The 13,372-nt window shown below is 40.8% G+C and overlaps 1 protein-coding gene across 1 annotated transcript in view; it reads right to left on the bottom strand.

The window, feature by feature from the left end:
• Positions 1 to 3,483: 3,483 nt before the first annotated feature.
• The window catches only part of CFI (complement factor I), a gene marked incomplete at its 5' end in the record, with an annotated part of 70,958 nt that continues 61,069 nt past the window's right edge, over positions 3,484 to 13,372 (bottom strand). Inside the window, 4 exons of the mRNA XM_082243586.1 lie at positions 3,484 to 3,824; positions 6,036 to 6,137; positions 8,716 to 8,999; positions 11,134 to 11,237. Of these exons, the coding sequence (XP_082099712.1) occupies positions 3,607 to 3,824; positions 6,036 to 6,137; positions 8,716 to 8,999; positions 11,134 to 11,237 (708 nt within the window). The 3' untranslated portion in view covers positions 3,484 to 3,606. The remainder of the gene's footprint in view (positions 3,825 to 6,035; positions 6,138 to 8,715; positions 9,000 to 11,133; positions 11,238 to 13,372) is intronic.

Here is a 13,372-nt window from a genome sequence, read left to right as displayed (position 1 = left end):
CCCTCTGGTGTTCTAACAGAATATAATGATTTATAAAAGGTTTGAAAAACCTCTCCAATTTGTGATGACTCATGTACCAGTGTCCCAGTGTTATTTTGAATTTTCTCTATGAAACCTATTGATTTTTTCTTACTAAGAATTTTTGCCAAATATTTTCTCGGCTTATTTCCCCACTGATATCTCTCTTTATTGACTCTGTTAAATTTCCTCCTGGTTTCTAGCTCCCTCAGTGCATTTAATTAATCTCTTTTTAGTACCGGTTGGTGGTGTGTCTCTTCCTCCATCCCCTTCTTATGTTTTTGTTCTAAGTGATGTATTTCTTTCAGAATTTGTTCCATCTTTGCCAGTCTCTCTTTTATTTTTTCCTAGTACCTATTGAGATTAGTATGCCCCTAATATAAGCCTTATGGGCCTCCCAGATTGTGGTCTCTGATACCTCCGGGGTCCTATTTATTAAGAAATACTGTACTATTTCCGCCCTTATTTTCCCCTCGACCTCCTGATCTTGCATTAATGTCTCGTTCAGTCTCCAGCTATTAATTTTGTGTTGTGTCTCCCTCATCTTAAATTCCATTGTCACTGGTGCATGGTCTGAGATTGTTTTAACTTCTATTAATGTTTTACCCACCATATCCAGCAGTCTGTGTTCTGTTAATATATGGTCTAGCCTAGAATAAGAGCCATTCACGGAGGAGAAAAAAGTATAATCCCTCATGTTTGAGTGTTAAATCCTCCATACATCCACTAGTTGGTACTGATATAAGAGTCTCTTAAGTGCTTTCAGTTGACCTAATTTGCTCCTCTGTGTCTGGCCCGACACATCCAGCGCCGGGTCCATCACAAAATTAAAATCACCAGCAATGATTAACCCTCCCTCTTTAAATTCCATAAGTTCCCTTAATGTATTTTTAAAATAGTTTACTGGTTTCTTACTTGGGCAGTACACGTTTGCTAATGTATATCCCTTTCCTTCTATTTCTCCCTTCAAGAACATGTATCTGCCTGCTGGGTCAAACCTTCTTTCTTTTTCTTTGAATTTGACATTTTTTGCAAATCCAATTGCTACTCCTTTAGCTTTACTATTATCTGGATCCCCGTAATACCACACTAGGTGGTTCCTTGAATACAGTTTTATTCTTGATTCATGGGAAATATGGGTCTCCTGCAGAAAGACAATATCAGCTCAGTAGTGACGAAGTTCCCTAAGTATTGTCTTTTTACCGGAAAATCTAGTCCTTTAAGGTTATATGTTATAATCTTCATCATATCTGTATTCATCCTGGTTTTTTTAATTCTTTCTGACCCTTCATCTTTCTCTTCTCCCTCCACGTCCCACGTGCTCCTTCCCTCCTCCCTCTGCGTCCCTCCGTAACAGCAATATGCAGGGACAAGTATTCTTAACGGAGGGATCGGGGTCTAAAAGACCCTAGACCCCTCCACTACACTTCCATGTATTCAAAACGCTGCAAACGGCATTTTTGAATACAGTCACTTTTTGAATCTGCCGCCTTTAGCAGCCGAGCAACCTGGCTGTGACGTCATGGACGCCGCCTCCGGGTTACCTCATCTGAGACCCGATCGAAGCCGCATCCGGCTTAGATCGGGACTCCATCCAGCCGGCGGATGCGCCCGCTTGTTGCAGAGCCACGGAAGGCGGCGGGAGGGGCGGGGGGCGTCCCCTCCCGCTCGCCGGGGTAACGATCGAGCGGCTCCCGATTCTAGCTAGAGGCATCATTCCGGTACAACCACTTAAAGTCAGCCGACGTAGGTCTACGTCAGTTTGCTTTAAGTGGTTAAAACTGTCCTTTCTCTGGCTAGTTTTTTGCTGCTTTATCAACTGCAGTTCCTTAATTCATGCAATAACACACATACTTGTGCTTTGTTTCTCTAGAACTATTTGTCCTAGTCTATTTGTCCTAGTCTTTCTGTTAAAACTGTCCTTCCACTATCTAGTTTTACACATCTCATCTTATCATCTGTGGTTTACTAATTCTTGTAGTTAAAGCAGAGTTCCACCAAAAAGTGGAACGTCCGCTTTAAGTGCTCCTGACCCCCTGACATGCCACATTTGGCATGTTATTTTTTAGGAGGGGAGAGGGTACCTAGATTTGACAGGTACCCACTCCCACTTCCGCTTCCTCCCTGCAAGCTTCTGGGATACGTCATAGGTCCCAGAAGATTGCGCGTCCACTAAGGACGCGCAGCGTGACTCGTTCATGTGCAGTCTGCACCTGGATGTGAAGCAGCAAGCTGTCACAGCTGGGTGCCCACACTAGAGATGCCGGCGCCATGGGGAGAGGAGGGAGAGATCTGAGGGTCCCGCCGGCCGCATCGCTAGGCCGTGGGACAGGTAAGTGTGTGTTTATTAAAAGTCAGCAGCTACACTTTTTGAAGCTGCTGACTTTTAATAAACACCAAAATGGGTGGAACTCCGCTTTAAACAGCTGCTGGGGGCATGGCCGGACGCGTGCCTGAGAGGGCGCTCTGGTGAGGGGTCGGGCTTCCTGACCTGCTTATCCTACTGAATCCTGCCGTTATCTGGGCCATCCTGCTTAGCAACTGCCAGGTCCAGAATATTCACCTGTGCCATCCATGCCAATAAAAGGCCGCTCAGGCAGAAAGCATCCTCCTATTAAAGACCCTGATGGCTCACTCAGGAGATGCCAAGAATCAGCTCTGCCACAATATTGGGTAGTGGGGCTCCCGGAGGGAACTGAGGGCTCTCATCCAGAAATAGCTACCTGTGCCCTGTGTCTCTAGGAAATTTCGGCCTAGTCTTGACCATAAAAACTTTCCTGCTGCTAACCAATTTTACAGTGTTTTTACATCTGCAGTCTCTTCATTTTTGATTGAAAAAAAAATGTCTGTACCCACAGGGTGTTTTTTCCATGCTGCCCTCAAGGCTGCATTAAAGGGACCTTCCTAATGCTGTATGGTATTTGTAAAAAAGGCATTGGCACATGTCCCCTGTGGCAGTGCCTAGCTTCCTGTGACTTTCTTTGACAATAGCTCACCTGTTTACCTCCAATAGACACCAAAGGGACTCACCACTGCTACCACAAAGTACTTTGATATTATACATTGCATATAATGTCACAAAGCTCTAAGGAATTGAAATAATATTTATTTACTACAAGGTTGCTATAAAAGTTGTGATTTTTAGTTCAAGAACTGTTGATCAGTAAAATGTTTTAAGCTGTAAAAAGTATGGTTACCCACAATCCTGCCTTGTGCAAGATTGATGTTGTTCCATGTTAGCTATCTAGGCTACTTAGAGGCTTTGCATTGTGTAGCCCCTGTAGTGATACTTCATTCAAATATAGCTCATTGGTGATGTGTGCTGGACCAAAAAATTGTGTACTGCTGTCTCGAAGCAGGGGTCAGTGCTGAAACCCATATAAATGCCACTTTACACTGTGAGGACAACCAATCTGTGCACAAAACCATGTTCATGACACTGTAGACAAACATTCATAAGATATTAGGAAATAGGACAACTTTATTGTACTACAGGAAAAGGTAGAAATTATGAAGCAGTAGTTGAAAAAGCATAATATATTTCCAAAATGCTGATAAGCCATCTGCACATTGTAAAATATGGATAAATCAGATATTATATTTAGAGATAAGAGCTCGTCCAACATGTCGGGATATCCACTCAAAGTAGTATGCAACCTTTGAGTATACTCCAGGGAAACCTGCCACTCCACAGTTCTCACCCCAGCTTACAACTCCCCAAACATAGGCCACATTATTAGCGTCATAGCAAACTAGGGGACCTCCGGAATCACCTTTGCAGGCATCTATGGATCCATCATCTGTCCCTAAAACAAAAAGAAGGAATAGCCATCATGGACATTACAATTAAGATAACAGCAAAAAACTATTGGTCTCTGGACATATTGGAAAACCCAAGGACTATCTACAGTATTATGTACAGTACACAATGTACAGTTCAATATAACTAAAGAACTTTTCTTCTAAGTATATATGAGAGCTAAATTATATATCTCTCACATGGAGGAAAACTGTCAATTTAAAAATAACATATTCATAGGTAACCCCCAATGTATCTAAAGATTCAGGAGCAGGATAGCAATTCTTTGAAAGCAAAAAAGTAAAAAAAACTGTGACAAATTAAAATAATTAAAAGAAAAACTGTCAGAAAAAAAATACTTAACCTGACATGGGTGACCATCATTTGCAGTTAGTTGCTTGACTTTCATGCTGATCCCCGGTTTTACTTTTTGGCTACTAACCAGAATAAGCATGCAGCACACTAAAGCATATCCAAACCAAAAACAAAAATTGGACATTTTTGCAGCGTTCCTTGTCCTTATATGTAGCAGCTGCATAAATTCATATTTTTAGACTTTTTTCTTTAATCTTGCTAGTTAAACACTTTATGTTGTAGGATGACAACACTTACTAACTCTACTGTATCAATGAACTAGCAGCATTGTCACAGACTTCTCCCCTGATTGGGAGTAAAAACAATCATCACCTCTTTGTCTCTATTACATGGGAGAGAGAGGATTTGTAGTTTACAGAAGATAGCTTGGACAAAAAAAAAATAACATTGTATGAGATTTCAGTTAAATTACTAAGTTACAAGAACACTGTACTTCTGGCATGAAAAACAAGTATTTTTTGTACTTGCTGATAATATACTTAGCCTAAAAATATATATTTCAAGTCAGAAGTTTTGCTCTGCACACTTGCCTTTGGCCAACAACTGAGGAATCATTAAAGCCAGAGGATAAGCAGCCGACAATTTTAGGAAGTCATTGGCTAGCAGCCTATGTTTTTGTTTTAGAACAGGTTTCCTATAGTTATATAGTGTGAATATCTCTTTCTTTATGTATTTTTATGTGTATTTTTTATGTGTATAATGTAACAAAAAAACTAATCTTTTTCCAACTTATTTTAATATTTTAAACTACTAAAATACAGCACATAGCTGAGGTTAGAACAATGTTTACAATTATCTCTTATATTAGTTTCACCAATTTTAGGTTGTCGCCCTTTAGGGTCTGTGTTGAGCTTCTGCTTCCGAGATCATTCGGAATTCATTTACCGGTGTATATGACCTGCTGCTTACCTTCTTCTGACCTGCCTTTTTTCTTTTTGACCATGTTTCTATGCCCCAAATACTCTTCCTTTTCATTGTATGTCTTTACTAACTAGAATTTAAGGAGTAACTCCACTTTTGTTGAGAAGAATTACATTTTTGTTGCAGAGGATGCCTACAATCGGAATTGTACCTTCGTGCAGAATTCTTGAAAATTCAGTGAACCTATCACACAAGCAGGAAATTACATTTCTGGGGGCATTCTGTACACTAACTTTGTACAGAATGCCTCCAGGTTGCCATATGACCTTGAAATTTCCAGAGGATTACAGTGCTGCAGATTGAAAAGGAAAGTGAATTTTTAATAAAAATAAATTACAATATGGCTTGTGTTGCAATTATATATGCTATATTATTTTTATTTTTTATTTATTTATTTTTTTCTTACGAATGAACCCTTTAAATTGCTGTGTGTAAAGAGATGCATCTGAAGTTGCTGTGCACCTCCAGGAGGGCTTTTCCCATGATTTTTTTTAAATGTAATGGAATTTGGCATGGAAAAACAAATAGGTGAGTTTGTTCTGCTTCACTTTTATAAATGGCCACCACCAATCACCATCTAACAATGGTAACTGATTTCTCCCCCAAGCTTAACCACGGTTGAATACACCTGTCCAATTAAAGCCTTTATCGCCCTGAGAGCCGTGTAGGGTGCTTATAGAACAATTCTCACTCAAACAAGTTCTCACAGATGTCCAATCAAACTATTTATCCCCCCAAGAAATGTTGGCTATCAAAAACTGTTGTTGTAATAGACATGAGATGTCTCCTGATCCTCATCACCTTTCTTATTCCCCTGTCATGTCTGCCATCAGCACTAAAAGGTACAAGTCAAAAGCTCCGCAAATATATAGGTTGAATTGCTTAGTGTATTCTGACACTGAAAAATTTATAAAACTCCTACCTGCACACTCCATTCCATTAAGAAATCGTTCTTTGTAGATTGAAGTACAGTTATTCATCAGCTTAATATGTCCCCACTTTAGATGAAATACCTTAGTAAAGCCTACAAAGAAAAAGAAAGTAAGTCAAATTCCTTATCACCACAGCCACCATGGGCAGCGGCTAGCTTGTCCAGTCATTGTCATACTGATAGTTAATAGTGCATCTCCATGTGTAACACAAAGTTAAAGACTGTCACACTGCCTGCCAGTTTCTTTCAACAAGGTTCTCATTCCTGCTGCCCCTGCATGCCCTACTTATTTTCATTGGTGGAATAGTATACTGTATACTTCACCTGCTCTGTGTCTATAGATCTAGAAGTAAACTGCCAGCATAATAGGACAACAATTTGCTGTATACTGCTGGAGGTCAATTTTATGTATACCAACCCAAAATAAGCAATTGATTGATTTTAGACCCTCCCCTGCAGTTCTCACATTTTTTGTAGCGGTGTCTTATCTAATTAATCCCTAGGTATCCACAGTCTGTAGATTACTGTTTCCAGGTATGAAATACAGTTTTAAAAGGAGGCAAGTACATTTTTTTTTTTAAATACTGACATTTTTAAAAATGTATTTTTGCTAATTTGTTAGCAAATTATTAACTTAAACAGTGTATCAAATAAAAGCTTTATACAGTATATCCTTAAAACACAAAATAAACATTATTTAGGTAGGTAAGTAAGTCATTACTTCCAGGTGGCTTAAGCCTAGGTTTCGAGTTGCGAGCTGAATCTGTTTTGCAGTGTGATTTCATCAATGCGAGTTGATGTCATTCAGAGCTGATTCCAATACATTTTTTATGATTTGGATACAGCTGCGATTTGTTCACTCTTTCTTCCAGAGAAGGGAAAAAGCAACACAGATGTGTAGAAAATGTACTGGAATTGTGTTATCTTTTGGTCAGATAAATGTTTTGCCTGCAGTTGCCATTCAAGTCTATGGAAATAAAAATCGCACTGCACCGCTCCAAACTCGCACAAGACCCTTTTCAATAAAATCATCAGGATCAAACTGCATGTATGTGAATCGCCTCCATAGAAATTCATGCTATTTTACTTGTCATGCTGTTCCATATGTTCTGGAACTCATCAGAAATTGCGTAAGTGGGAACCAGGGCTAAAGGGTGCTGTTATGCTGTGCCCCCATAAATTCTTATTGGACTATCAGTATGATGGGCTGCCTCAGTGGCAAATTACAATGTGCAAAAGGGTAAAAAGAGCATGCTTTGGTACTATCATGAACTGTTGTAGCTTTGCTTGTCAGAATGGCCCAGTGTTTGGCTATGACAGTAAGTTTTGGGATGCTGCCACAGTAAAGGCTCTTTCATGGAGGGCGTTGTTGGCCTTGATCAGCAGGGGATCCGTGAGCTCAGCACGATTTACTGTATGTCAGTTTTTATAGATCCGGTCCTGTTAGATTTGTGTCTGCTGGACACAGGTGGACCTGCTAAACTCTAAGTTCGGCCAGATGTAAACAGACTCTGTTGTTCGTTAAGGCCTGGTTCACACCTATACAGGTCGCAGTTTGCATAGTACAGATGCATTTTGCATTTTTCAATACACGTCTTTGATCCATTGTCTATGGAACCAAAAACCAGAAAAAAAAGTCCCTAGCCCTTTACATAAAATGCACAGATGTGAACATGACTCATAGGAAACCATGTTAAATGGCCTGTAGTGTGTTTCTGCAAAACAGAAAATGCACTTAAAAATGCATAGGTGTTAACCAGGCCTTATATCAGGGTCTGTCACATTTCGGATTGGAAGACCCTGGATGGACTCAGAGGTAGGAGGGTGTAAATGGACACAATTCTGTTTACATCTGCCTATCCATAGGGCTGTCTGGAGTTTCTGATCAAGTCTGCCTGAAAAACTGAGGTGGGCCTGATTGGAAAGCCTGTGTGAAAGGGCCCTGATGTGCAAACAGATGTAGAAGCATGCATTCTATATCCCGAGCAGCTTTTTGACAGATTCACTTTAAAATGTATCTATTTGCAAAATAATTATAGTATTAGAAGATGAACTAGGTAGTTCAATTGCTGTTTATAGTCACAACTCACAAATAAAGCAGAGAGGAGATCGTTGTGGAGTGTGAGCTCCTGGGGTCAGTGTCTGGGGACTGTGCGGATTATCAGAACCTGCACGCTGGGAAGTGACCTCCTCCTATGTGCTGAGCCCGAGACATTTGCAGCCCAGCAATTGGCATCCAGTGGTCCGGATTCACCTCCATTAAGGACATGTTGCTTCTTATTTACTCATTTGAGGTGAGAGGCCATCTTGTGGCTAAATGGTGGTGGTGTCTTTGAGCACATTGTGAATTGATACACCTATCAAGCACTTTATTACTAAGTTTACACTTGGGACTTTCCTGGATGGGACTTGAATATATATATATATATTTTATGCACCTTATTGAGTACCCTCTTTATTTATACACCTGTGGACAGTGTGAGATGTATATATATTAATTTCATGTATATTTTAAGAAGCACCTTACATTGATACTTTTATATAGCGCTGTACTTTTATATTTTATACAACTCACAAATTACCTGACATTGGTATCACATCTATATTTATCTTACTATGTACATGGCAAAAAAAAAAAAACAAAGTATCATGAACTCCAGTCACCATATACCTTCTTCTCTGCCCCATCCTGAAACTACGCAAGTGTCCCCTGCCTTGAAGAGATGAGTTGACCAAGGAACACATGCAGGCACTAGATTATTGTCCACCTGCATACAAGCTGGCTCCTTGTAAATGTTGACAACTTCCAGCAGAGCAATATCATTTTCATAGGTGCCAGAGTTATAATTCTCATGCACTTTCACAGATTTCACAGGGAAGGAATCCACAGTCTCAGATACAGACAGACGATCTAGGAGCTCAATGATTACACGATACTTGTGCGGCTGGTCTGCCCTAAAAATAAAGGTGTTATAGGAAACATATTAGCATTCTTCAAATACAATTACAAATACTCAGTAAGGCAAACAGCAATGTGCAAAGTGTAGTAGAGTAACCTATATTAGCGCATCAAAATATGGATGTTAGTGATCTCAAATCAGTGCGCTGAAATGCAGTTTTTGTAATTATAGTGGAAGACCACACTGCTGGTGGCAGGTCAGACTGCAGGGTGGTGGTTTTGTGTGTGTGTGTGTGCGTGCATGCATGCAGAGGGCCAAAATAAGCTGGAATTAAACTTTTAGAAAATTACAGCTGTGTAAGGTGAGTTTCTACCGGGCTGCCTAATAACAAACTGCTACATTTTTGTGAACAATAAAAAACATTTCCAACTAAATACTTGTTATCTATCTTGGGAGTTGACAACTTAGTTGTTCGCGTTAATTTCCAAAAAATACAGAATATTTGTTCATAATATTTCATATTATCTTTTAGGCCAGGTTCACACTATAGCAGGTGGTTACGAATGCGGGTACCCCCACACATCTAAAAATGCAGCATCTTTGCAGGTGTGGGAACCGCTTGGAAATCTAATGGTGCAAATACACCATGCCGTTTCCTGGCCACTGGGTTTTGAAAATGTTGCCTGCATGAAATACAGGCACAGCAGCCCATTCAAATGAATAGGCTGCCGTGGCTGTGCAAATGCGGCTCACAGAGCCACAATAGTGTAAACAAGGCCTGAACAGCAACTGCCAATTGCTCAGTTAGATGGGAAAAATAAGCAAGTCTGCCCAGATTCACATGTGAAATAATATTTTATAATTTATAAATACTGTGTATACTCGAGTATAAGCTGAGTTTTTCAGCATTTTTTTCATGCTGAAAATGCACCCTTTGGCTTATACTCGAGTAACTGGCTAGAGTGTCTTTTAAAAATGGCGCCGCTCGGTGCCGTGTCACTGCACATGTGCCGCATGCCCCGGAATAGCCGAAGGTGTTCGGCCTTTCCCGAGCATCGGCGGCGCATTTGCGGTGACGTATTGGCGGCGCCGGGTGGTGCGATTTTTAAATCGAAGACGGCACCTCACCGACAGGTAAGTGAGACTCCTCCGCAGCCCCTGCATTTCCTCATGCAGTGCTGTGGGCATAGTACAGGACATTCTCCTGTACCATGCCCGCAGCACTGCATCTCCTGTGCCATGCCTGTACTTACTGTGCCATGCCTGTACATACTGTACCATGCCTGTACATACTGTGCCATGCGTATACCATCACCTGTGCTATGCCTATACCATCACCTGTGCCATGCCTATACCATCACCTGTGCCATGCCTATACCATCACCTGTGCCATGCCTATACCATAAACTGTGCCATGCCTATACCATGACCTGTGCCATGCCTATACCATGCCTGTACCATGACCTGTGCCATGCCTGTACCATGACCTGTGAAATGCATGTACCATGACCTGTGACATGCCTGTACCATGACCTGTGACATGCCTGTATCATGACCTGTGACATGCCTATACCATCACCTGTGCCATGCCTGTACCATCACCTTACCATGACCTGTGCAATGCCTGTACTATGACCTGTGCCATCTCCTGTAACATGCCCGCAGCCCCTGTTTTGTGTCTCATGGTGGTCCAGTTGGGTCCAGTAGCTGCTGCATTTCCCACCCTAGGCTTATACTCAAGTCAATAAGTTTTCCCACTTTTTTGTGGTAAAATTAGGGGTCTCGGCTTATATTAGGGGTCTCGGCTTATACTCGAGTATATACGGTAATATATATATATACATATATATATATATATATGTAATAATAATGATAATAATGCTTGTTTTTAATAGAGGATAATGTCAGAAAATTAAACCACGAGACTTGTTCCGTATCAATTCATAAAAAGGACCTGGCACATACCGTGTTTGGGGTGCCTTTCAGAATGAATGGCACCCAAACATGCGTTGCGCATTTAACTGCAATTTTACCACAACTTGGAATCGCAGGGAAAATCACGGTGATTCTGCCTGTGATTCCAAATCACCAAGTGCGAATAGGGCCTTTAGGAAGCTCTATCAAATAAGATAAGGTGTCTCTTGCTATGTAATACAGCTACTTTATTAATCTGGAGAACATTTTTATACCTGACACAATGGGCAGCTGTCAGTACCCAGCAGCCACCAATGTAAATTCCACCACAGTTAACCTTAGTCCCATCTTTAATTGCGATTTGCCAGGGAAACTGATTCTAAAAAAATAAAAAATAAATAAAGCATGGAATAACGTTTCAGTTTTCATTGGTTCAATTGTACGCAAAAACAGTAAGACAAAATGACTACACCATTAACAAGCCAGTAAAACAAACAAATACCATTTAAAAAGGCTTTCAGACAGAAAGTAGAAATCTACAGCTCTACTAATAGAAAAATATTAGAAAATATTAGGTAAAAAATATATATAAAAAAGAAAACTATTGCAACCAACTTATCTAAAAAGCTGCTATATGTTATTATTTTTATACTTTAAGTAGAAACAAGATATAGCTGCTGCTAAGGAATCTGGCCACCATTTAGAGCAGCTACATGACACAAGGACAAGGCATTGCAATTCCACAATCTAACCAAGTAGAAGAAATGTGTCAACACTTTGCTGAATACTGATTGTAAGCTGTATCTGCCTTGCGGTTACCAAATAATGTTCCAAGGAGAATGATCTTTGGCCATATATTTTAAATATGTGGAGAAACTCCTGGATGTGCATGATAGAGTTTGCGGTCATTTCAAGCAGACAAAAGTATCAAAAGTGCCTACATCATAGTTACATAGTTTGTGAGGTTGAAAAAAGACATCAGTCCATCCAGTTCAACCTATGATGTGCTTGTGTTTGCTGTTAACCGTACATTATATACCCCTGTATGTTGTGGTCTTTAAGGTGCCCATCTAATAGTTTTTTGAAACTATCGATGCTCCCTGCTGATACGACTGCTTGTGGAAGAGAATTCCACATCCTTACTGCTCTGACAGTGAAGAACCCCTTACGTATTTTAAGGTTAAACCGTTTTTCCTCTAGTTTTAGTGAGTGGCCACGTGTCCTATTGTATTCCCTTTCTCTGAAAAGTTTGTTCCTTATGCTACGGTCGCCAGTACAGTATTTATACATTGATATCATATCCCCCCTCAAGCGTCTCTTCTCCAGAGAGAATAAGTTCAGTGCTTGTAGTCTTTCCTCATAGCCGATGTTCTCCATTCCCCTAATTATTTTTGTTGCCCTTCTCTGGACTCTCTCCAGTTCCAGCACATCCTTCCTGAGGACCGGGGCCCAGAACTGGACAGCATACTCCAGATGTGGCCGGACCAGAGTCTTGTAGAGTGGCAGAATAATCTCTTTATTTCTGGAGTGAATCCCCTTTTTTATACATTCTAGTATTCTGTTGGCTTTGCTTGCAGCGGCTTGGCATTGCATGCCACTGCCAAGCCTGTTGTCTACCAGTATCCCCAGGTCATTTTCCATCCTAGACTCACCCAGAGGTTTTCCCCCCAGTGAGTAGCTTGCTTTCATGTTTCTGACGCCCAAGTGCATTACTTTACATTTTTCAACATTAAACCTCATCTGCCATGTCGTTGCCCACCCCATTATTATGTTCAGGTCCGCTTGTAAGGTTTCCATATCCTGCATAGAAGATATTGGCATGCTTAGTTTAGTATCATCCGCAAATACTGAGATTGTACTCAATATCCCCTCCTCTAGATCATTTATGAATAAATTAAACAGGATTGGCCCCAGGACAGATCCTTGGGGGACCTCACTTTCAACACCCACCCAATCCGAGTACTCCCCATTAATCACCACCCTCTGAACTCTCCACTGGAGCCAGTTCTCTCTCCAGGTACTCACCCTATGGTCCATACCTACGTACCTTAGTTTGTACAGTAAGCGTTTGTGGGGAACGGTGTCATAGGCCTTTGCAAAGTCCAGATACACCACATCCACAGGCTTACCTTTATCTAGGTGGCAGCTCACTTCATCGTAGAAGCTTAATAGATTGGTTTGGCAAGAACGATTTTTCATGAATCCATGCTGATTACTACTAATAATACCGTTTTCATTACTAAAGTCTTGTATGGGGTCCCTTAAAATCCCCTCCAAAATCTTGCAGACTACTGATGTTAGGCTAACCGGCCTATAGTTACTCAGGATATATCTTGGCCCTTTTTTAAATATTGGTATCACGTTGGCTTTTTTCCAATCAGTTGGCACCATACCTGTCAGTAGACTATCCTTAAAGATCAAGAATAATGGTCTAGCAATCACCTGGCTGAGCTCTTTAAGAACCCTCGGGTGCAAGCCATCCGGTCCCGGTGATTTATTTATGTTAAGTTTCTC

This window comes from Pelophylax lessonae (assembly GCF_965119305.1).
Source record: "Pelophylax lessonae genome assembly, chromosome: 1".
Classification (NCBI taxonomy): Eukaryota; Metazoa; Chordata; class Amphibia; order Anura; family Ranidae; genus Pelophylax; species Pelophylax lessonae.
Note: the sequence above shows the minus strand (reverse complement) of the source record. Positions and strands in the feature narration are given on the sequence as shown.